We start from the raw sequence: 25846 nt of genomic DNA, 5'->3' as shown, positions 1-25846 counted from the left end.
GCCTCAAAACCTGCCTCTCTGAGCACGTGTGCATGAGTAATATTGGTCCCCCTTCAGCAGCGTAACTTTTCTCGTCATTTTCCAATCGGTGGAAAAACGGTCTATCAGATACCTTTACCACATCTGAAAGGCAAACTCCCTTTGCAATGTAAATAATAATAAACAAAATCCCCCTTTGCAGATGTTTAGAAAAGTTTCAGTGGTGTTTGTACTTCATAACACTGTACTTCCTTCCCCCCCCCCTCCAACCTAGTAACCACATTTTTACTTTGTCTTTTATGTTTTAAGAGTAGTTATCTGTAGAAGGATGTTGAGGCAGAGAAGTGTCCTGTAATTGTTCTGTTGGCTGTATATACCCTGCAGGGTAGTGATGCTTAGGGGTGTTGGCTGCAATCCCTCACCAGGTCCTGGCTGTGTCAGAAGGAAATCTGCGTTTGTTCCATTCCTCCACGTGTGCTCATATCCTTGCGACAGGTGCTGAGTGTGCAGTCTCTGCTCTTTAGCAGATACCTTGGCCTGAATCGATGGGGAAGCCAGGACTGTCAGAACGGTTTACCTTTCAGAATAAATAGCATTATATAACAACCCAGAGAAGAGAAGAAACCTGTTTGAACCAAGCTGGAGGTGCAAAGAGCTGCCTAGCACCGCTCTTTCCCCTGCCTTTTCCATATGTGTAAAAAACTGGTTGAATTCTTTTGTGGCAGGCTGCAAGGATCAGCAAAATAGTTTCCCTGGGGCTTAGTTATTTGTGTTGGTGTGGGTAGTTAAACAGAAATGCATGCTAAAATTCACAGATGCATTTACGATTTCTTCATGGTAGAGTGGCTCTATAACACAGCAAGAATTTTATAATCCTGTGTATTTCCAGTAATTAAAAAGAGATATCTCCACTGATTATACAGCATCTTCATTTTCAAGTTAGAGATACACTGACACAGAAATAGAATGAGCTGCCTGAGGACACACAGTCCGTCAGATTAGAGAGGCAAGATTGTAACACAGAACTTTTTTGGGTTTGGTTTGGTTTCCATTTTTGCCAGTACATCACGCTGCCATTGAATATGGCTTTTCTTTAGCACCACTGTATTGCCTCCCTATTTCTCTCCCAGCCCCTGTTGACTGCAGAGGAAGCTGGGTACCACTGTAAYGTGAAAATTTCCAACCATRATGTTGTGTTTTTCTACATCTRGAAGTTCCTGTGAAACAGTTTCTTAGAAATGTGTAATTRTASWSWTYCTTTTACATTCTTTTTCTGTTATTTTTCTGTGCAGCTTCCCTGAACYTTATTCCACCATGAAGCAGCTGCCGGGAGAGACAATCCGGCTCCTTTCAAGCTCTCAGGTGATTACTTCTGTTGTCAGCGTGGTAAAGGAGCTGATAGAAAATTCCTTGGATGCCAGTGCTACAGGCATCGATATTAAACTGGTAAGTCACTCTCTTGCAAACAATTTGACTTAAAATAAGATGCAAGCAAAGTTGTTCAACTGCAAATGTGGTTTTTTAGGCTACAGTGTTTTGGCGAATGATGATTATCATTATGTATTTATATGTACATATTTCTACCTYAAGTAAAAATGGTACAAAATTAGTTTCCATTATTGTTTTTGAGGCTCTGCTTTGAAAAAGTAAAGCATATTTGTGCTTCTGAGTGTATCTTGGGGAAAAAACTGTCAGCTTCCGTAATCCTCCATTTCCTACTTAAAATTTACATTGCCTGACTAATAGCCTATTTTAAAATACATTGGACTGAAGCTTACTGCTAGACTGACATATTTAATGCTCACTACAAACTATTGTGAGGAGGGTGAAAATGGAAACAGTGGGAAAGGTTGATGACCATTCTAGATGTTTTTATAATATAAATTACTACCCTGACTCTAATGAGCATGGTGAACTCTGGCTAATTCTTGCTCTATTTTTATGAGCTGTTAAAAAAAATTGATATGTCACTCAAGGTTAGTTTCTGACAATAGAAAATRCTTCTTTTTGTAAAGAATTTGAGCTATTTTCCCCCCCAAATTTGGTAAAATAGGTAACTAATCTGCTTCTCTTGCTGTCATATTTCTGCTTTTGCAGTGTTTTGTCAGCAGCTGTATAGTAGCAGTATCTCCTGCTTTGTAAGAAAAAAATGTTGTATCCTGTGTAAATGTATGTATCCAGAATTGTGTCTCATTTCCTTTTCTGCAAATAACAGTGAATGTATAGGATTTTCTTGAATTAAGAAGAGAAAATCTGCACTCTGCATAACTCTAGATGGTAATACTGTAAAACAATGGATTTTCTTCTGGTATTTTTTATTGGGAAATTAAAATAACTTTGACCCTATAATAGAGGTCAGTGACCACATTAACTCTAGATAACTTAAAAAGCATAATAGAGAAGAAAAACTTTGAAATTCCATTTTACAGCTTGATGGGTTTTGCCTGAAACTGTGGCATTTTCATTGTTTTAATATTTTTCAGATAGAATAGGAGGGTACATTTTACCCAATTTGCCTGGACAAAGATAGCAATTACTTTTYTAGAGACAGGAATTAGCCTGAAGATGGAATGATTCTCAGSTAKAAATTGTGGCAGTGGTGAACTATAGTGGGAAGCTTTGGATAGTGTTTAATTGTTRTTACCRTSTTCATTGACCAAATGCCCATAGGTGATGTTATTTGGCATCCTTGCACTGTGTATCAAAGCTGAATCATACTGTTTGGCAGCAGTGACCTGGCAGAGCAACTTAAACATTTCATGGGTTGATAAGCTTGGCAGGATTTAGATCATGGAGGATGGAAGAAGGTGCTATAGAATWCAAAGTTTAAGCACTGTAATATTTACATCAAACATGCAAAAGTAAAATTAATAAGATTAAGAGAGAAATAGAGAATTATTTATGTAACATTTTGATTCAAGAYAAATCTCACTTTTCTTAAGCAGCTAAGTGGTCTGAAAGTAAAAATTAGAATGGAAAACAGGGGTTCATTGTGAAATTCTCAAACCCTTCATTAGCACGTACAGCAGCAGGGTAGATGGTTTCCTCCCTAGATCTCCTCATACATTTTTATGCTTATTTGAGGTGTATTGCTTAGTTCTGTTTTGCTGCCCAGTAGGAGGTTGAGTCAAACATGAGCAAAAACTTTGTTTTTCCACCTGAAGACAGTTTTGCACCATTCATTTACACAGAAAGTGAAATGTACCCATATTTCTGTTGTTTTGTGTATTGTGGTTCTGAGCTTACCTCAGAGGCTTTTGATATTTCCTAAAGCAGAGTATGTGTGAATAAGAGTATATCTTTAGATACCTTTCTTTTGTTTTTAATTGCATCTTTTTTTTTTTACTTCAAGAAATAGCCTTGTGAGCACATATTTTTTCATAACAGTTTTCAGTATAGRCCCAGGTAGGACAGCAAAATTTGTTCTGTTTAATCAGTCAACTTTCAGTGATCAAGCATCACGTGCTCTGTCCAGCAYCAGTGGTGGTAGCCTCTGTTTTAAGGTGTCCTTTCCAGCAAAACTAGTTTTAAGGTCACCTAGATCTATTACACACTACAGCACATTTTTTGTGAGTTGCATCATAGTCTTTTCAAAGAGTCCATCTTACTTCCATAAAAGCAGCTTAGTTGGTGGTCCTGCAGCTCTGATTACTTTCTCCTCCTGATTTGTGGTTCTTCTCAGTGCTGTTCACTTGAGCAGATTGTAATGTAGCTGCAAAGAGGATTCTTTTGCTACATTTGTTTGAAATGTTCCAGAACTKAAATTTCATCTTTCATTTAGCTGTTGTAAATATCCAGGTTTTCAGAGTTTTATACTATTTATGCTGGTGYTTACTGAAATGACATATTTAAACTGGAATCCAGTAAAATATGCATTGCATATGTAAAGATAAAGATATGTATGTAAARATAAATCACAAAGATTGAACCTTGCTTCCTTGAAAGCTATTTTAAAAGAGCTGTTAGGAACTTATACTTCTTTCTGTAAAGTACYGTATCTCTTTACAAGCTTTTTTATTACCTTCATCATTTATGCCTTTCTTTCCATTAGAATTTCAGCTTCTGTATATTGAGACACAATATAGAACTTGGAAAATGTAGTGKAATCACATAAGATTGAAACTGAAAATGGTAGTAAGTGAGGACCTTCTGAATTTAATGGATGCAGGGCTGCTTTCAAGTGATAGCATCAAAAAAAAGGTACCAGTTAGGTACCAGAGGTGAAAATATCTCAAATTTTCYAATATAGGTCTTTGTCTGAGCTCAGTTTTTTCTGTTTCCAAATCATAGGATATGTATTATGTTGTTTAATTAGGGAAAGCATCACTGTTATCCTAACATGTTGGGGTTTGTTTGGGTTTTTTTTTTTTCTTTAAAGAGGGACACTTAATGAGTGCTCACTTCCTCCAAACAAGCAAAAATTCCACTTCTATATGGATGTTTATAAATCATAACCTTAGCTGCTTCRAACTGATGTCTTAATTAATTTGGTTGTTTTACTGCTCCTTTGTGTTTTGTTCTTTTTTTAGGAGAATTACGGGTTTAGCAAAATAGAAGTGAGAGACAATGGCAGTGGAATCAAGGTTGATGATGTTCCAGTTATGGCAATTAAACACTATACCTCAAAAATAAGCTCTTCAGAGGACCTTGAAAGGCTGACCACGTACGGTTTCCGTGGGGAAGCTTTGGGATCGATTTGCAGCATATCAGAGGTGAGAACTTGGCTGTAAATGTGTAGTGTTTGTGTTTTGATTTTTGTTGTCTCTGTGTATTCATGAAAGTTTTATTCTGTGCAAAGACGTTTAAGTGTTCAGCAGCCTGCCAGAGATATACTTGTGTATGCTGCCTTTCACCCCAACCCCAGAAGCCACGTCATAGGAATTTSTTAGTGTTAGTGTCAGTCCTGCCTTTCTGTCACACAGGTCACAGCAGTGCTCTGTTTATTTTCCTCAGTCAGAACAGGTAAGAGACAGATTGCATTTGATTTTCATTCCTTCTATATCAGGGAGTATCATGCCAAAGAGTATGGCTCAGTTTGCTACTTGAATTAGGGTAAATCAACACAAGGAGCATCAGGTTATGGCCAGGAGAAATAATTTCAGGAAGCTGATGGCCCACATAGGCACTATTCCAGTAACGATTTCTGCCTTGTTATCAAGGTGATCAGCAGTCATGGGATCTTGCTAGGCTCTTTATTGCTCTTTGACATGTGTGTGACTGCAATTGCACAAACTTTGTCCCTATGAGTAAACAGGAACCTGCTACCTGACCTGTCTGAGTCTGAGCCATATGTTTGTGTTAAGAGGATTGGCAGTGTACTGATACTTGCAACTTAACTTGTTGGCTAAAAGTCAGTAAATTTGTTCAAAACCATCTGAAAAGTGTTCAGGCTGCTAAAGGCACAGCATCTGCCAGCTCTGTTGTGCTCTGCCTTTCTGTATTCATGCTGTAGCAAGGTGAAGTTTTGGATTCAAGTCTGCTGAGGATTAGATTGTGCAGGCAGATACCGATACCTGTGTCTGATTGGATCCATCAGCTGTTGAGGTCAGGAGAGATGATGTTACAGCTTGACTCCTTGATACCTTGGGCTACATTCATATTGCACTAAGCAGGAGTGGGTTGTTTATTTGGTTGGAGATTTCCAAAGATGCTTGCAGAAATGTTGGTGTTTTGATAGATGATGACAGACCTCAATCATTGGTTCCTTCTAATGAGCTCTCAGAGCAGAATGCCATCTGTTCAGAGCTTCTAATCAGCTCTATGGTACGTTTCATAAGAGCTGGGAGGGGCCTGAGTCTATGAAGTGCTTTAATAAGTATTATTCCTTGTATCAGTCATTATGTTAATTAACACTCCTGGCATTAATTGCATTCATCTTACCCAAACTGCTCCCTGAAGTTTCAGTTTGAAGGTACTTGGCCCTTAAGTAGGTCTGTAATACTGTAATTTCCGATTAATCAATTACTGTTTTTCTCTCCAGGGGCATGACAGAACCTGAATGATTCATATGAGACACTAAAATAAACCAAAATATCCTGAAACTCTGTATGTGTGTTAAACTTTGTCTTTCAGGCGGTTAAAGGGCATTGGTTCTGTTGTTCATCATGTTGGTACCTGAACTCTGATTTATGACTRCTCTTGCTAAAGCAATCTGTGTATTACCCTAGTAGTTTACAAAACATGCTGTGACTTATTGATAGGTATGTTCAGGTGTGGAAAGATAATATATTGTTTATTTGAGAGTAGTCTGTAGGTTTGTGGAACCTCACCTGAATTCAAGTTTTCATAGTGTGTTTCTTTCCCAGAAGGTAAAAATGCAGAACTATCAATTGATTTAGTTTATTTAATCCATGCTAGAATAGAAGGTAGAGCAGTGTGTGTCGTAGGTCATAGGAATGCTATGCTTTGTCTATTAGTGTGATAGAAATTATTTTAGTAAAATGGATGGAAATATGCAGAATAATGCAGAATGTTTCTGTGCCTGTAAGAAAAACCTGTAGAAAGAAAATTTTGTAAATTAATTGAATGTACTTGTGATGACTAAAGTAACAGAATGGTGAGTGTGGTAGCAAAGCTTATCTAAGCTTATCCTGAGCTTTGTCTATCTCTGATTAATGTAGGTTTTTTTTAAATCACTCTTTTCAGGTTTTGGTCACAACAAAGACAGCTGATGATGATTTCAGCATTCAGTATGCTTTGGATAGCAAGGGGCATGTAACTTCTAAAAAGCCTTCCCACCTTGGGCAAGGTAGGACATCACCATTCTGATGTTGCACTGTGACAGAAGTACTTTGTGTTTCTTTGAGGCTCTATGTGATGTTGAAATACCTGTTGGGTACTTTAAGGCTGAGTATGAAATCTTTGCAGCTGTAAACATTTCTTGCCTTGTATCTGTCAGCTGAGAATGTGTTGTCATAGCATAAGAAATGATATGTCTTGGAAGTTGTTCTAGATTGTAATTATAAAAACTAGTTTCTCCTTCTCTTAACTCACTTCTTCAAGCTGATGGTGGAAGTAAAACTTATAAAAACTAAATGCTCCAGATCATATAAGTATATAAAAGATTTGTTCATGACCAAAGTAATGTTTCTGTATGTAGCAAAATCCTTGCTTAAAGGAGGAAGAGTTGCCCTGCTGCTGTACGTAGGAATTGCTGGAAGCAGCATGGCTGTAGGACCAGGCAAAGCCATGCTTCTTTCTAATCTGCAGGAAGGGTGTGTACCTACTTTTAACTGAGGATTCTTTTTAAGCTTTAGCCTGTAGTGTTTTCCATGGCCAGAAAGCCTGCAGGTTGCATTGCCTTGTCATTCATTGAAATCGTTGAATTCTCTSACATATTTAATGCTTTGCAATATCCTTAGGGGTTAAGAATTTGTGATTGTGTTGGTAGATAAATATTCCTTTCTCACTGTGTACTGCACCTTGAACAGAGGTATCTGGCACTTCAGGTACTACCCTAAAGCAAGTGTTTGTGAAGGCCTTTAATGTAACACAATGTTCCTTTGCCTCCAGATGTGTGCAATTACATTCTAGTCTGTTAATTAATCATTTTGCTAATGAAGGCTAACCTACACACTGAAAGTCTTCAGCTTTATTTAATGCTGATTCTTGATGTTGTTAGTGTGTGTGAAAGAAACCTTAATGCTGCAGTCAGAACCCTAAAAATCAGGAATCAAAGCTCTTGAGATACCTTTATGGGGGCGGGGGGGGAATGACTGCTAATTTGGTACATTTGTTTTCATGCTAATAACCTGATTTAGTGCAGCAGCATACAAACATGCCTGTTCAAGTAAACATGGTTTCCTCAATAGCCAGTCAATGATTTGCTTTCAGTGTAATTTTTACTTATTTTTTATCACCTGCTTGCAGGTACTACAGTAACAGTCCTAAATCTATTTAAGAATCTTCCTGTAAGAAAGCAGTTTTACTCAACAGATAGAAAATGTAAGGAAGAATTKAAAAAAGTCCAAGATCTACTGACAGCATATGGTATCATAAAACCAGACCTGAGGATAACATTAACGCATAATAAGGTAATAATGAGGTTGTTTTTTTTTTTTGTCAGCTATTTTAGGGATGCATTTCTGATGAWTCCTATTCTGTTCATGTAGTACTTATATAAAATCTTTCACTCCTAAAAATTTTCTTTCATCATAGGTTTGATTTGGACTACCAGTTACTTTTTCCTTTTGTAGGTGTGTATTTATAAAGGCTACAGCTTTTGATATTAAACTCCCAAAACTCAGGCTCAGATAGCTTTGGTCTCTTGCATCTGTTGCCTCAAAGTAGAGAGTGACATCTCGTGGCCAGATCCCTGAGTAATTCTGTTTCTGCTCCAAAATAATGCTGTTTGTTGATACTTGTCATGTTAATTGAGAYTTTTGATTGGTTACTCCATCAATCAGATTCATACTTCAATTCCTTTTCAGTGGGAGTAGTAAATGTCAGTGTGGGCTTTTCTGAAATGGCAACAGAATTCCCTTCCTTTTCTGGACTTAACATGTTTTGATTATATTTATGTATGTATCTTTAAATATCAGTGTGCAGATACTGTGAAAAACTAAATCTGGTTACAGAATCAGCATTTTAAAACTGAGCAAGTAGCTACTTGCAGCCTTACTTCGTTGGGATCCCTGAGAGTTTGAAACCAGACATCTTGGGGGATGTCTGATTCTAAGATTGTGTTGAGCTCCTTGACATATCTAGCAGTGGTTCACAATACTGGTCTTAAATGTTGATTAACAAAACTAATTTTCTTTTATTGGTGTTTTGTTTTTACCCTCTCCAACAAGTTGCAAAGGGTATTTACTTTATGGTATTTTGATTTCATTCCTGTGATCAGGCTRTTGAGGACATTGGGACATTTTTTTCTCTGCTTATTTTAATACAATGGCAGGAAGGTAAAAGAAGGTGATCGTGTGTCTTTTTCACAATACTTCCTGCAAAAATGGTGTGAAGACTGGCATGGTAGTTGCCATTACATGTAGGGGGGGTTTTATGCACCTATCATATTAGCTTCAGAGGTACATTCTTCAATACCCARTTGGAGGGGTTAAGTGAATGGGTACAAAAGCTACCTCCAGGCAGTATCATTCATTGTAATGGCAGAGATAGTGCTGATTTTTCTTACTCTTCATTTTGCACTGCCAGCCTTTTGTTCATTTATTTTTTAAAAGAGAGAAAAATAAGTGAGAAAGTGAGAAGTGCTCAAACATTTCATCACAAGAGGTCGCTCAGTAGCTGTTGCTGAGACAGGAAAATTAAAGGCTTAAATATACAGAAAGTGTAGTGTGTGCATGTGGAGATGCTTTAAAATAGTTTTAAAATTAAAAACGGAACTTTGAAGAATTTGAATTCAGATTCCTGTCTTTCCACTGCCAGTGGCATTCCTTTCAAAATAAAAAGTTATCTGTTGTATAATACCTTTTAAAAAATTTGAATTTCCAGTGTATAGCAACTTGTTTTACCTTATCATAAAACATGAATGTTCTTTATTTCTTTTTCCTTTAGATGCTAAATATTATTGTCATTACARTTATTAATTTGGACCAGGCAGGCAGTTTTTTCTATACAGACATTTCAGCATACCTGTGCTGTAGTAATACTCTGCTGAATAGTGTTGGTGATATTTTTTTGTGTGTGTGTCATACATTTTTTAGACATGTACTAGGAGAAAGAGTCAACTTCTTAGRATAGCTGTATTTTTTATGTAGCTCATAGATTTTGTGTTTATTTAAAAGACAAATTGAATATGCAATTATTCAGAGGAGTTCTTAGAATCCCAAATTCTTGAGGCTGAGCCAGTACTTTCTGTTGCAATGGAAGAAGATACATGTTGGGAGTATGATCAGGTTCCGAGGCTTAAAAGAGCAAGAAGATTGCAGAGATGAGCTATTACAGAAGGAGACAAGGAAAAATGGATGGAAGACTAGAAAAGGTAGTAAGTAAAAGAAGTGTAAATGAAAGTGTATTTCAAGGAAGTTTTGTCAAGAAATTACTAAACCAGTGCTTTAAAAAAACCCACATCACAGAACAAAACCAAGAACACTCATCCCCCAAGAAAAACCAAATCCCCCCCTGGTTTTAAAGTCCTGTATTTTATATGTAGTTAAAGGAGAATGATGAGCTGGATGGAGTTTGTGTACCTGGTCTTATGAAAGGTCTCCATGGCTGGGGAGTTGGACCCAGGTGATCCACAAGGTCCCTTTCAACCCACACCATTCTGTGGTTCTGTGAAAGCATAGCCCTGGCTTTACTGAGGAAGAAAGTAGTAGGGCTGGAACTGTCCTAAAGTGTCTGAGGTTAGGCATCTGAAAATGATTGCCCAATTGAATCCAGCAGAAACTTTCTTTGGCAAGTCAGGCCTCCTACTGAGCTATTGAAGTATAGATGGTTTTAGGATGCATGATACATYGCATGTTTGATTTCCACCATGTTTGACTGAGTTTTTTTAAATGGGTGTGTGTCTTATGGTTTTGAATGAAATTTCCAGRAATTTTTCCTTGATACATTCCATATCTGTGTTAGTTTGGAAAATTCTGCCATTGAGTGTGGTTCTTCACAGAAAAGAAATCAGACAATCCTCTTCCAGCCTTTGGGTTAGTTTTTAGTAAGTAAGAAAATAGATATTCTCTGTTCCTTCTCAGATTTATTTATTGTGTTCTCTCCATCAGTGGGTTTCCCAGATAGGAAACACTCAGTAGCTCTTTCTGCTCAGAATATTTTGTTTGCATTAGCAATAAATAATGAATCACTTTGCAGATCAACCCTTGAAGTACTATTGCTATTTTGACAACTTGGATTAGCTAGTGCTCCTTCTTTTTATGAAGGTTTACCCTGCCAAGACATTCTTTGAATACTGATAATGTTGATCCTCTTGCCAGTATGGTTATGTTAGAAAGAGGTATTTTTCTTCTTTCATCACCATGTTCCTTGAAAGCATATTGAATAATGAGACAGCCAAATGGAAATAATTTACATGAGTATTCAGCAGGTTTATTTAAAGTTAATGTTATCTGAAGGTGTGTTAAGAATGTTTCAAAGTCAACTACTGCTTAAACTGCCTCAAACCCTGCAGCTCCAAATGCAGTGTTCTAGCAGCCTGTGAGCTCTGGCTGCATTTTACCCAAGGGGGTAAAACACCACTTTTAGTAGTTCCAGCTCTTTCTTCTCTGAAACTGCACTTTTCACACTCTTCTGTGTTTAATACCAGTAGCCCTTGGCTCAGTCTCTACAGACCACTGATGTTGAAGAAATGCCTTTCAATTTTGTAAGACTGATGATACAGAATGCTTTAATTCTGTTTCAGTTGCCTTTATTCCAAAAATGCCAAAAGGAGCAAGGACATCCAGTAACTATACCTATTTTAATATCAGATATAGCAGAGCCAAAAAAAWTTCAGCAACAGATGGTTTAGATGGTGCCTATCAGCAGGTCATACGATGCACTGCTGGTCCCGTGTCTTGGGCAAAGTGCACATGGGCCATAAGTAGGCTCAATAAATTTTCCAGTTCTTGCTGAGGAAAACACAGCATAAGTAATTTTTTTTTCCAGTGTTTTTCACACATAACATTTTGAAGCTTGGTCACACGCAGTTCTGCCTAGAACTGTTCCTTGTTTGTTCCTTTAGAGAGTCACGAGTCAGAACTTCTGGATCCATTTTAAAAGTCTTATAATAACTGTGGGTGGYATTCCTACCCAAAATCCCTTCCCTTGGTGGTGTCGACTTAAAGTATGCATCTCTATGTTTTCTTTACAGTAAGTCTCTGTTTTCCAAAATTGCACAATCTTACTCAACAGTTTATGTGAGATAATCCAAATCCTGGTTCATTTTTGTTTCCCTGTCCTCTGTAATAAGTGTGGGGTTTTTTAAGATGAAGTGTGTGTGTTAGGGTAAATTTACCCTTCTTAATAATGTCATTATACTTTGCRTTCATTCATTGTGCTTCCAAACTCTGCTGTAGCTGCATGTTGAAAAGAAATCTGAATTGAGTAGAAATAGCAGCGCATAAACTCTATYTTGAGTTGGAAAGGCTACTCAGTTTAATTTAATGATGATGAATTAAATCCCTCCCTATGTGTCTTAAAATATAAAGAGGAATTATGATTAAGAATCTGCAGTTCTCTGCAGCCAGCATGCTTCCATGTTAACCTGGAATACAGCTCAGTCTTTGCTTCCATTCGTTGTTCAGTGGCTTTGCTGAGAAAGCCAAACAGAGAGTTAATTATGGTGTTTTTTTGTGCTGAGGACACCTGTCCACTAGGAAATGCGCTGAGACCCTCAACTCAATTTACATCAGCCAGGGAACAGCTGCCAGATGGTAACTACTTTTGGTCACTACCAACCTGGTTGAATTTGAACTGGTGACCCAGAGGTGAAATGCTTTATATCCTATTACTAATTCCTTGAGGTTTCCAGTTTCTCATCCATCACTTTTTTCAAGTGACAGCACAGTATATGTCTAAAATCTCAAAACAATTACTGTTTCACATATGCAGTGTGCGTTGCAGAATCTGAGATGTGCCTTTTTGCAAGCCTTTTGCCCTCACACTGCAGGCTTAAAAAGGTTAGTGGAAAAAGGGATGTTTCCAAAGCTGCTTCGGAATTTTCACTCTTCTTTAGCCATATACTTTGTCACTGTTATATATGGTATTTTTGTTACCTACTGTTTTACAAAAGGTTTTTAAATCTCCCTTTATTTAAATAGCATTCACTATGATGTACATTTTCTGAATCACAATTCTTGATTGGAAACTGATTTTTGACAGTAGTTGAATTGTTTAGGAGGCTTTSCTTACTTTTTCTTTCCTCCTGCTAGGGAGGTGGAATTTAATAGAATTTTGAAATATCTTGAGTTGGAAGGGACCCGCAAGGATCACTGAGTCTAACTCCTGGCCTTGCACAGGCTCTTGGGCTCTATCATGAATAATGTGGCCAGAATAATCAGGGAAGTGATTGTCTCTCTGCACTCAGCAGAAAGGGAGGTGATGCTGTGTCCTGTGTCCAGGTTGGGACCCTCACTACAAGAAAGACAGGGAGATGCTGTTAGCCTTCTTGGCCRCCTGGGCACACACTGGCTCATGTTCAGCTGCAGTCAGTCAGCACCCCCAGGTCTTTTTCCACGGCACCTTAGTAGACACTCTTCCCGAGCCTTTAGTTCTACAGGGGGCTGTTGTGACCCAAGGTCAGGACTGGCACTTTACGTTGTTGAACCTCACACAATTGGCCTTGGCCCATCAATTCAGCCTGTCCAGATCCCTCAGCAGAGCCTTTCAGCCCTCCAGCATATCAACACTCCTACCCAACTTGGTGTTGCCTGCAAACTGATTGAGGGTATGCTTGATTCCCTTCTCCAGATCATTGGAAAAGATATTAAACATGCCTGGCCCTGATACTGAGTCCTAGGGAACACCACTGGTGACCAGCTGCCAACTGGATTTAACTCCATTTACCACCGTTCCCTGGGCTTGGCCATGCAGATAAAATGCATCCAGAAAGAGTGCACCTGTCCAAGCCAGGGGTTCCAGTTTCTCCAGGAGAATGGTGTGGGAGACAGTGCCCAGGATTTTACTGAAGTTTAGGTTGCATCCACAGCGTTCCCCTCATCCATTAGGGGGGTCACCTGGTCATAAGAGGAGATAGATTCTCTGGAAACCCATGGCTGAACATGTGTGGTTAAAGCAATCAAAAAGCGTACGACTCAATAGTCTTTGCAATTCTTGAAAGGCTTTGAAGTCAGATGTTACCAGAGGAAGATCTTTGGCTCCTTGTAATATCTATTAGCTCCTAACTCCAAGATTTCTCCAATGCTTGGAGAAATCCAAGCATTTCTTCACTGTGTCTTGCTCAAGAGCGCCTTTTCATTGAGAGGGTGCGCTCATATCATGAAAGGGAAATCTSAGTAAGGAATACAATGGAATTTGTAGAATGAACAGTGCTATGGAACTGTCTTTTAGCAAATCCTCTTGATAGCTCTACTATCTAATGCCCATGGGATAGACAGGTATGGCAGCTGCATCCGATCAGGGGGAAAATGGTGCCTTGAGTTTCTCTATTGTGTGTCTCCACTGGTAGTTATCCAAGCACTGCCTTCAAAATGGAGAGGACAACTGATTCCTTAGGGGTGAGTATAAAATATCTGGAAAAATAATTACGATTGTTTTCATAATTTTGCATAGTTGCATAATTTTTCTATAAGCTAAATTGAAAAACTGTTTTGATTTTTATTGTCAAGGGCAATTTAGGTAAGTTTTAGAAAGTTAACTTATCATTGGTTTTAAAACAGGACACCAGTTAAGGCATGGAGCTGAAAAACATCAGTGAATTTTAAGGCTGGCATTCTAAAGAATGTGGTCAAGACTATATTGATCTGTTCTTGATCTTAGCAGATAGSTTTTCTTCCACTGCAGAGAATGTGCCAGCCCTTGGAGCTGCATGTCTGTGCATCATTAAGCTGAAGAGCTTATAGACATTGTACAAAATAATGAGGTTTTGTTTCCCTTGGGCTCAATTCAAGCTTGGGGTATTGCTGCCTGGCTTTGTTCCTGTTTGTGTACTCTCTTGACAGGTAGCAGCAATGCYTTCAATTGAAGCTTAATAAACTATTAAGTTTTAAGTCTAGAAGCTAAGGAACATACTGGCCCATAGACTTATCTACAGTGAGATCTCAGATGCCAGGTGACCGGATTTTTTAAGCATGTATCACAAAGTTAGACAGGCTGTGAAATGTAGTTCTCTTTTRCAGAGCTAACTCACGTTACCAGCCTACAGCTCACATACAAYTGCTTGCTCAACTAGACTTTTTAAYCCTCAGACTTTATTACTGGGTGAATAATATGACTGTCAAGAAATAATAAAGCAAATAGATTGGGTTTGGGTCGTAAAAGTCTGCTTCATTAAGTTACTGCCATTACGTAGTAATAAGGTAAATGTAATGAGTCTGTTTAACTCATAGCATCRTAATTGTGTTGAAGTAGCCACAGTTGGAAACAGCATCCAGTCCCCATCTCATACTAAAGATTTTCCTTTTATCTGGGATTGCAAAGCACTGWAGCTGCTGGTAGAAATTCTAAATTATGAAGGATAGTTAGGGATGCAGAGCAACTGCATTTTTTTTTCTCTGTTCGTCCTTGGGGTCTTTGAAGAAACAAGTACTGAGCAGCTCTTCCTTCTCTGTAGTGCTCTATACCAGGGACCCCAGTGGGAAGAGGTTGCACTCTCTCTCCACACTTTGCACATTTTTCAAGGAATCCTTCTGCACTATGTGTGTTTATCCTGAAATATGCCTAGTCCACGTGTGCATGGAGTCATAGAATCATTTTGTTTGGAATGTACATTGTTAACCTCCACAAAAGTATGCCTGAGTCCTAGGGCTGCATGCTGGAGAAATAGGTACACACAGAGATACATATAATTATCTTCTGCATATGTGCAATAGATTTTATATGCATTATGACATTTTGTAATATCTGGATCGTGCAATCCCCTTCAATGAAATGAGGAGAGAGGTGTGATATATTTGGCTAGCTCTTGCAAAACCTAAGATGGGCCRTATGTAATAATATATCTTTGAGTAGGCTGTTTCTGCAGCGTCATCATACTGACAAGAGTCAGATTCTTCCTTGGCTCATCCTGGACACCCGCTTTATATGACCTAGAAAAAAAATATGGGGGGTGTGTGAGGGGTGTATTTTTAGCTRAACTAAAGGGTATAAGCAAGGTTAAAAAAAATAGGGTATTGCAGGAAACTCATGGCAACACTTTCCAAAATAAATTAAATGGAACAAGCATTGTTTCTCAGTGAAATTCTTAATGGCTGTTGATACATCTGGGGAGTCTAGAAAAATAATTTTCTACATATTACAAGCTCTTCCTATGTTGTTGCTCCATAATGTGCAGTCAAGGCTAAAAAGGGATACACACTTTATTTTGTCTTTATATAGTGTAGAAATTCAGGAGTTGCCTGGCCTCTTTARTATGTAGGCTTAGTATGTTGTGTTTCCTACAATTTTGTGTAGTATCAAGTATAAATATCTGGTGAGTATATGGCYAGTTAAAAAACTAGTCTGAACATATTACAGTATCTGCTTTTACCAAGTCTGCATTTAATAGGTTCTCATTTTCCACAGCTTTCTTAAAACCACCTTACTCAAGTGAACTTTTCACAGTTCTGAGTATCAGCCATTGAAGCAGGTCAAGCAGTGTAATAACCTTGCATTAATCAGCAGCTAAGATTTATATCTGTACCTGCAGCATCACACTAGGATACCCTAAAATAAACAGCATGATGTTTATATTAGTCATGTAACAAGTGTCTTTCTCAGTTTGGTCACATGCATTTAATTTAAAATATATCCAGTAAAGAAAAAAATCACTTGGCACTTTCTGTTTCCATTTTAAGTAATCTATTTTAAAATAGAAGCAGTACAGGATATGTTTTATAAGAGGAGCTATAAAGAAGAGGACAGATTCTTTCATCACTCCAAAATGTCTTTGAGGAGGCTTAGAGCAGGTGTAGAGGAGAAGGCTGAGAGGCAGCCCCAGGCTGTCCTTTGCCTCTGCCTGCTCCAGAGCACAGGAGGGACTCCCTGCCAGAGCTGTGGACACCCAGCCTGTGGCTCTGCCTGCTCGTTTCTCCTTCTCCCCTTTTTCTATTCGCTGCCTTCCCTGATGTAAATTGTGCTTTATGTTTGAGASCTTCATCTTGCTGTGCGATAACTGAGCTGTGATCCAGCACGTGCAAAGGCCTGTCAGGCTGCTGTGTAGGAGATGAATGAGATTCAGGCAGGACTAAAAAGCCACACTTCACAAATGCTGCAGAATGTACGTGGAACWGGAAAATCAGAGATTTGGGGAATAGTTTAAGGTCAACAGTCTTAAAGCTTTACAATTCCACCTGTCCTGTAGGAAGGGAATATTATGTTACGGGAACACCATGTTCTGAAGGCCAGCAAATATCCCACTRGACAGGTGGAATTTTAAGGCTATGTATTGCATTTCTTGAGATGGGTGCAAGTGTATTTTTTTGCTCTCTCACCATCAATTCTCTTAACGTCCTGTTCTTGAATACTTTAAGCTCATTTTAAATTTATTGGATACCTAGTAATATATTTATAGTAAAATACATAGAGTACATAATAAAATATAAATTTTAACAGCACTGTAACATCCAATTTAAAATGCAAACATGCTGCATTATTTTTCCTTTTGTGTTTAAAGGTTGTACACTGAATACACTCAGGCAGCTAACAGTGACAAAAGTGAAGTGGATCTGAGTATAGCAGTCTCAGTTGCRTAGAAGCAAAAAACCAATTAAGGAAAACATTTTCATTGTTGATAYACAGCARTGAAGGTCAGCAGATTCAGAGTTAAATTTGTGACTATTTGGTATAGTACTTCTCATCAGTGATAGACAAGATTTCACCTCCCAAAGAAGCTAATACTTCTGCATGAGTGGATTTGACAAGTAACTTCTGTTTCAAGTTYCAATTCATATTGCCTCACTGTATTCATTAAGTCTTTGCAATGATACTTCAAGACATGTAGCTAATACAGAAGATACTCCTTCATCCTTCTGAAAAGGAAGGAAAACTTGTACGAAGTTTTCATTGGACAAATGACTGTTTTCTTAATATAGGGTTCCTTGGAAACTGCTTTCCTTTCTAAATGGCAGGCTTGTCATAGGCATAGAATATCCAGGTGTGAGCTATGAATGGACAGCCTTTTCTCTACCAAAAGAGCCCCTTTGGTTTAGGTAACATAAGCACTGTAGTGCTCACCTTCAAATGTTGACCAGCCTGTGAGAGTCATGTCATAAACCCTCAATTTATATGCTCWGGAAAAGCACAAAGCCCACTGCTGTATATCTAAGAGGAGAAGTWGTATTTGTATTGATTTGGTTTTAACAGTTGATTCATGTACAGAAGTCCAGAATGGCCACAAAACATCCACGAATACAAGGTTTGCTTAGTTTTCCAATTGCTGTGTGTCAGAAAAAGTAATACAATATGAGAAGACGTGTCAARAGGTACCATATCGAGTCTGTTAACACTGAAAGTTGTGATTTTCAGAGGGTCAGGGTACAGAATGTTACATATACAGTGTGTGTGCAGTTGCATATGCATGTTCATAGACATGACATGAGTTCAGCAAATATAATGTCAAAAATTTGACTCTGTGCCATTTGTTTCAGGCAGTTATTTGGCAGAAGACCAGGGTGTCAGATCACAAAATGGCCTGTATGTCAGTTCTGGGAACAGCCGTTATGAGCAGTATGGTACCTTTTCAACACTGCTGCGAATACCCTGAGGTGAGTTTAAACTTCCCTCTCCCAAATTCACTTCAGGTCTGTCAATGAAGAGAGTGAAAGAAATACTCAAAAACAAGCAGACTTTGAAAAAGAAGATGSATCTCCAGATTGACATCTGATTAATGCATTTGATTCTATTACTGTCCTCTCTGTAAAATTAATTGGTTTGGTGATTGAAAATCCACTCCAAGAATCATCTCGTCAGGACTCATGTGGCACTGATCAAATGGCAGTAAAAACAGTTGTGATGACAAATGCAGAATTGCTGATTGCTCAGAGCTGTCTCAGTTGGGATTCCTGGCCCACAGGCAGGTTGTGCTCTGATTAATATCTAAGCATTTAGATCATTCTCATCTTCATGGCCTCTTAGCCTTGTACTCTAAAAGAGTATCCCCTCAATTTCAGTGGGGGCACCTGAGCAGCAAAAGGAACACATAGAAGGGCAAGTTATGCAAAATTTCCACAAAACATGTTTTCCAAGGAAATATTTTCTAGTTTTCAAAAAATTCAGTGTTCTTGGCTCCTGCTYCTTCTGAGGATGAGAGCATTCCCCATGATACTCTCCTTTGTCTCATGTTTTCAAAAAATATTTTACTACTCTGCTTCCGTTTTGTTGGAGACATTTTTATTAAAGTGGAATCTTGCTACCTTGGAACCTCCTAAGCTGCCTTTTCCTGTATCTTGTAGTAATAAATCTTGACAAGATGAGATGAATCACTGTAAGGTCACAATGGCTCTTAGACACAACTTACCAATGCTACATTCAGCTTGCTGCTTAATAATRTTATTTGGACTTTAAGGTCTGCCTGTATATAGGTACAATTTAATAGCATTATTCAGACTTAAATCTTGAGTCTGCCAGAAAGCTTGTGTGCATGCAGTGAAATGAAGGGGAACAAAACTAAGTCATTTCTTGTTCTTTACAAAGTTTTAGTTGTTTATGTCTGAACAGCACATCCAGAGCTGTTCTTACCTGATTATAGCTTGGATGGGCCCACAGGACGAGTGCAGGGGGCTCCAAAGGGAAGATAAGGGGGTATTTAGAAGGGACTAGCCTGGAGGAGGCACTTGGGTTCTCACATTACTTCTCTGCTATATCATGAGGCATCCATATTCCTTGAATAGAAGTTGGGGAACATTCCATCTCTCTCTCTGTCTCTAAATAGTGTGTAAAATACCATGTGCATCATTTATAGGTGTATAAGTGACCCATGCATAATGTTGACGTTCAGAAACCGTGGACATTTCTAAACTAAGCAGCCAAACATTATGAAGTGGCAGAGTTAAGTTGCCTGTGCAACCATTTTTTCCTCCCTTGTGTGCAGGTACTGGAACAGGTATTTAAGGGGAAGGCATATGCTGCTCTTTGTTCCTTCCCACTGGGTCCATGTCTCATTTGCTATATAGACCAGAGGCCAGCTCTTTAATCCTTTTAACTCCTACTTGTTCACTGTGTAGCTTCATGCTCCTTTGCTGCAAAGTCTACTCTGAAGACAAAACTAATCTTGCTGTTCTTCACTGCAGTTAAAACTTCTTGAACAAGTGATACAGGGATTTTAAAGAGTGGCCTTCTTGAAAGCATATCCATTGGGAGCACTGAAGGAAATAAGAACACATTTCAGATTAGTTTGGAAGCATGCAAACTCAGGAGCTACTTGTAAAATAAAAGGAAAACTAATAAAGTAAAAAATTGGCACAATTTTTCGTAATACAAGACAGTATTTACACTTTTCAGATCCTCAGTCTTGYAAGTGGATAGATTTGTTTGGGCTGAAAACTTTCACACAGGAAATTTCTCTAGCCTCTTCTTTGCCTTTGAAGGCTGAGTTTAGCAGGTACATGTGCCACTGGGAAAAAGGTAAGTATTCAAGAAAAGCATTCTGCTGTTCACCCATCACAGGTGTATTTTAATACGTATGTAAGTTGGGGTTTTTATTAAAGTATTGATTTTGAAAACAGTTAATCTAGTTTGAAATCAAAGTTTCATTAGTACTTTCCAGTCTCTGTAATTGTTTTTATACTTMATATACTTTTGTGTATGAAAATTCTACTAAGACTAGTTTTATGAATTGTAGATAACTTTTAATGAGCATACTGATATTCTACATGACTGTAAATAGTAACAGCAGTCAGCCATTTCTAAATCTGGCAACTTGTTAAATGAGTTATTTGRAGACTTTCAGTTTTGCTTTATACACAGTTTTCTGTGTATAAAAAATATTRTTTGAAGTGAAAGACTTGTACAAATATTTGTGAATTAGAAAAAGAGCTTGAAGCATAGGGGAGGAACATTGAGGGAGGATGTGCTAAAGCTGCAGAATAAAATCTAGAAGTGCTGCATGTTGTTTTCTGATAATCATCCAACAGATACTTGACACCTCTTTAATTTGACCAGTGGTGTTTGGTTCTGTGCGACGTTGCTGACCAGAACACGCCAGCTTTAGCACAGAATGCTTGGTACAAGGTCAAGAGGGAATAAGGGAGCACATGAGCAGATAGCTGCTGTGACGTAGATGAATGGGAAGGATAGGCCAAATCCCATGGATTTTAAATTCCGTTTCAAATGCATGATAATTTGGATTTTAGTAAATACAAGGGGTTCTGCCAAAAGCAGAGCTTATGAGGACTCATTTYTGTGTTCAGTGATCCACCCTGCTGCTGGAACATTCTCCAGACTTTCCCATACCTCCAAAATCTCTCTCCTCATGATGCCCCAGCATTCTTTCACCAATTAGTTTGGGCAGGTGGCAGAGGGCAGTATGTGGGCTGCCCAGCATGTCAGTTCTTGAACGCTGATAGTTCCTGGCTTTTGAAAAGTTAAAATTGCCTTTTCCGTAGTAAAGTCATTATCTTGAGGCTGTTCTCTCCAAACAGCTGTCAGTTATCACAGAAATTGTGCAAATGCATCTTTGGGATTTCAGCTTCTTTATCAGATTGATTTGAAATCCATCCAACAGTTTCAGAGTTGCTTACGGGGGGAGAGGGGGAAGAGATAGGACAGGCAGCACAAGTCATCGGCCTTGTTTTGACCTGAAAAAACCTGTTAAAGAATCTCAGCAAAAAAATCTTAAAACTTGGAGTTCATGTTAGGTACACAAATCATATGCTGTTTCCAAGGCTCCCTGGCAGTGCTGTGCTTACAGGTTCTGCTGCAGCCTGTGAATCGTGGGTGCTCAGCACTCTTGAGAGTCAGATGATTTGGATACAGGTGGCGTAGGTAAATTTAGGTGCCCTGAATAAATGCCCTATGACAGCCTATTTAAGGTGCTGTGTATGTAGAAAGGGAGGGATTGTGTGTTTTGGGCTTTCCCTGTAGGGGTGGTTCACTGGTGCCCTGGCCAGGTTGGGCAGTGCTCTGTGCCTTTGGCTTGGACAGGGCTTACATTGGCAACCCTGCAGTCAGCAAGCCAAAAGCTGCTGGCCTGGCTCTGCACAGCCCTCAGCTCCAGGCAGCATCCTGCTGCAACTGGCAGTCCAGATGGGAAACGTCTTCATTAATTGTTTTAGGGAAATAGACACAAACCTATCTTTCTCAACCTCCCTTTTTTTCATAAAGTGCACTTATCTTTATTATGACAGTACGTTATAACTGTCAAGAAGCAGTKCATGTATTTGAATGACTTGCACTCCTGTACGTTTTTGTTTTACTATCTTACCTCTATAAATGACATTTTGGGTTCTTTAAAAGACTTTTGGACTATACTTGTTTTATCATTGCAGATAAATCTTTCTGGATTTCTCCCAAAAGCTGAATCAGACAGTTCTTTGACAAGCCTTTCAAGTTCAGAAAGGAGTTTCATTTTTATAAATAATCGTCCAGTTCTTCAGAAGGAAATACTGAAGGTAACATCCTCTAGCTTTTAATTCAAGTAGTAGAAATGTGATTCCTTYGAGGACAGAGACACCTAAGCAATCTGCAGGTTTTTTCCCACATGGAATAATTAAGAGTATCACAGGTGAAGATAACTAGCATTTACAACAGAAAGCCCTTCCACAAATCTGACACTGCTGTGGCCTCAGCTCTGTTCCATTTGCTGCAGCCAGAGCACAGAGCTGGAGGAGGTATTTTTAGGTGTTAGAGAAAATGAATTTTGGATGCTCTATGCAAGACATCAGAACAGTTGATTSTTTCTTCGTATTAATCTGCATAAGTCACCTTTGCAATTTCTCATAGGGGAACTTGATGTAGTTTCTTTAAGAGAATTCTTTAAAATAGTTTTGATTTTATCCACTTCTAAGCTGTTTTGCTTATGAAGCAAACACCAATGCTTTCCCTTTAAATTTGTGTATGCATTGGGTAGAAATGAAAGTGATAGTGCAGCAGCATTGGCTACAGCTAGGCATTGTGTAGGCAGAATTTGATACTCTTGGGTTTCTCTCACTACTGAACCTTGCAGCACTTCACTTGGAGCAGCCTTGCTGTCCTAATCCTTGTCATCGCCAGGAAAGAAAATCATGCTCATGCCAAAGTGTTCCTGTAGGTTTTAAAGTGGACACAACAGTAGTTTTCAGTTGGCAAACAAAGCTTTGTAGATGTAAACCCTGACCTTGTGYTGGTGTGTTCAATACTGAATAAGGCCAATCTGTCTCCATGCATTATCTGATGTACCTGGCTCTTTTGAGAGTTCAAAGCTCAGCTTGAATCCCATTGCAGAGATGGTTCTTTAACATGCCCTCAATGGAATATAGACCTAGTATTTCACCTCCATGCTRTGAAGGCATGGAAACCACCAGGAACTGGCCTCTTGATAATTATTCTGCATACATGTATATGAGGACATTTTAAGTGTTTCTTTAACTTCAAAAACCAACAAAACCAGCAAACCAGTTACTCTTTTATGTCAAATTTTGTTTCTCTGCCTTTTTGTCTATTTTGTTGCCTTTACTGACATCTCTTTATTAAATCAATGTGTAGTTAATTCGACAATACTACAGTCTGGCGGCACAAAAGAACTGCACTCGTTTATATCCTGTTTTCTTTTTGAATATCACTGTCCCTGCCTCTGCTGTGGATGTGAATATAACACCTGATAAAACACAAGTTTTGCTACATGATAAGGTAATTAAGATTCTACTCTGGTTTTAAGTTGTCAATCTTTAATTTATATAAGCATTATAAGGGCCTTGGGACTACCAGAATGTTTAAAGGTAAACAGTGCCCCTGGGGTTTTGGRGTTTTTTTTAGTTACMTGRCAGCTTGCCTGTGTCAGAGCATGGTTTTGATCAAAAAGTACTGAACGGGCTTAGGGRGGGATTCTTCAAAATTAGTTGCCCAGTTGATTTAAAGGATTTTTAAGCTGTCAGGTATATGAGGTACCATTTTGGTTTCAAATGGCTTTATAGTTAGAGAAGATAAGTGGAATTATGWTATGTGGCCCTCTAATGCTTAACTTCATATTTAAACTAAGTTACCACTCTTTAAACACCCCATATATTAAAACGGGGGTGGGGACRAGGGGAGTTATTTGTCATCAAAGTGCTGTTTTGTCATTATGTGTACAGATTATTGATGACATCAATGAAGCGCCACAGAAAATAGAAAGGTTGCTTTAGTGGTTATTAATGTACTTTTTCAAAATGAATATAGGTAGTTACACCAGTATGTTAATTCTCTTCTTCATGAAAATCTTTTGTATTTGTGTGACTCTTGCAAATAGCCTGATACGTGTCACTTGTATGAAAATTAACACAGCATTTTCCATTTGATCTAGTTTTCCTTTGGCATTAGAAAAAGGTTTGGAGTCTCCTTTCTCTCTTTTTTTCTTTTATTCAAATTTATTTCTATTTTTTTTTTGTTTTGATTTTTTATCATACTCATTTCCATCACTTGATGCAAAGTTGATTTGGAAATATGCGTCATAAGAGCACCTGCACAGATACATTCATAAAACTGGATGTTGCTGGTGCACCTGTTTTGGCTGTAAACTTTTAGCTCCATATTAGGTAGGAATAGCTTTACCTGATACTGGTTTAAGCAGTCAGAACCCTGTTACAAAGAAAGCATTTAATTGGTTTTGTGATACCAGAGTAAACTAGTGAAGCAGAATACAGTCACAAAATATTTGAGGCTGAAAGTGTCCAGTTCCGAGTCTTGGAATGTGGGAACAACTGCAATGCAATAATCTGTCCAGATTTGTCTAAAAATTATTCCAAATAAGAGCACTTTGCATATTGTTCTGCGTTCTTGGTATCTGGCAGTTATATTTCCAGGTGCACTTGTGTGTGTGTGTATTTTCTGCTTCGTTTCTTCTTATTTTCCAGGAATCTGTCTTACTTGCAGTTGAAAATGTGTTGAAATCTCTGTATGGCCCACTACCTGCTRCAGTCCCTGGTGAAAGTAATAAAACAGATGTTACCTCAGAAGACATGTTTGTTCATAGAACAGACCAAACAGATGTGGTTGTTAATGAGATGGGACCATCTGGAAATGATGAGCTACATGCTCATACTTCATTCCTTTCACTCAGCAGTGATGTGCAAAACTGTCAAGCAGGAAAAAACGCAGAGATCTGCTTAAATCATCAGACATTTAGTGGTGATAGTGCACACAGTCGCCTGGACAAAAGAGAGGTTTCTAAGAGTGATGCCTTTCCAGACAGTTCKGTAAATTTATTGCATGAGGAGGAACAGAATGGACACAATATAGCTGATATTCAAAACAACAGTGTTCCTGTGGAGTCCGAGTCTAAAAAAGCCAGTGAGCATCTTTTGAGTTCTGATAAAAATGGCAAAATAGATAAAAATGAGGAAGCCTTAGTCCCTAAAGGCTTATCTGAAATCTCTGCTGATAGTTGGAGTATGGGATATGGATTTAAAGACAGTCTGGGAGACAAGCTGGAACCTGTTAAGATTTTGATTCCTGAAGTTGGAAGGCCAGCTAATAACCAAAATGGTGGAAAAAGCAATGATCCACACACCTCAAATCAAGGCATAAAGAAAAAAAACTTGATAAGTGAAAAATTTGGACATGTGACAGCCTATGACTTAATTAATAGCAGAATAATAAAGAAACCAAAGTCTGCGTTTGAATTTTTCACACATGAATGTCGTCCAAAATTGATAAATGATAATCCAAAGACCAGCATGAATGACATCCTGCTGACAATTGAAGAGCAGTGGAAGAATTTGAATGAAGAGGAGAAAAAAAAGTAAGTATTCAGGCTGTGTGTTGCTTCTAAATCTGGAAGCTACCAAAGAGTCACTTGTAGAGAATTTAAAAAATGTATTTTAACAGTTCTTTATGAAAATAATTAAAATATTTTTGACTTTTCAAGATCCGAATCAGTATTGTGAGTCCTGATGTTTTGCTGTGTGCAGTTGTGTACTGCTTATTGGAATTACTCATTTTGCCACTGTGCCATGCAGCAGTTAGGGACAGTTTTGCTGAATAGTTATTTAAGGTAACGGGTAAGAAGGTGTACTGTTTGCATCCTACAGACTTCTAGGGGCTGCCTTTACCATGTCCCTCCTAATGCACTGTCCTTGAAAACCAGCACAGTGATGGATGAGGCACTGCAGAGTTCTTCAGAGGTTTTTCAACTTCAATTGCTATAATGTGA

The 25846-nt window shown here is 38.4% G+C and overlaps 1 protein-coding gene across 1 annotated transcript in view; it reads left to right on the top strand.

Annotated features, from left to right (window-relative positions):
- PMS1 (PMS1 homolog 1, mismatch repair system component) overlaps positions 1-25846 on the top strand; it is a 43426-nt gene that overhangs the window by 1072 nt on the left and 16508 nt on the right. The window contains exons 2-9 of the mRNA XM_057374123.1: positions 1272-1425; positions 4509-4691; positions 6625-6727; positions 7849-8012; positions 18171-18287; positions 22008-22130; positions 23203-23346; positions 24549-25435. Of these exons, the coding sequence (XP_057230106.1) occupies positions 1294-1425; positions 4509-4691; positions 6625-6727; positions 7849-8012; positions 18171-18287; positions 22008-22130; positions 23203-23346; positions 24549-25435 (1853 nt within the window). The 5' untranslated portion in view covers positions 1272-1293. The remainder of the gene's footprint in view (positions 1-1271; positions 1426-4508; positions 4692-6624; positions 6728-7848; positions 8013-18170; positions 18288-22007; positions 22131-23202; positions 23347-24548; positions 25436-25846) is intronic.

Source organism: Malurus melanocephalus, unplaced genomic scaffold, assembly GCF_030028575.1.
Source record: "Malurus melanocephalus ecotype Western Australia unplaced genomic scaffold, MMel_1.1 scaffold_216, whole genome shotgun sequence".
In the NCBI taxonomy this organism is placed as follows: Eukaryota; Metazoa; Chordata; class Aves; order Passeriformes; family Maluridae; genus Malurus; species Malurus melanocephalus.
Note: the sequence above shows the minus strand (reverse complement) of the source record. Positions and strands in the feature narration are given on the sequence as shown.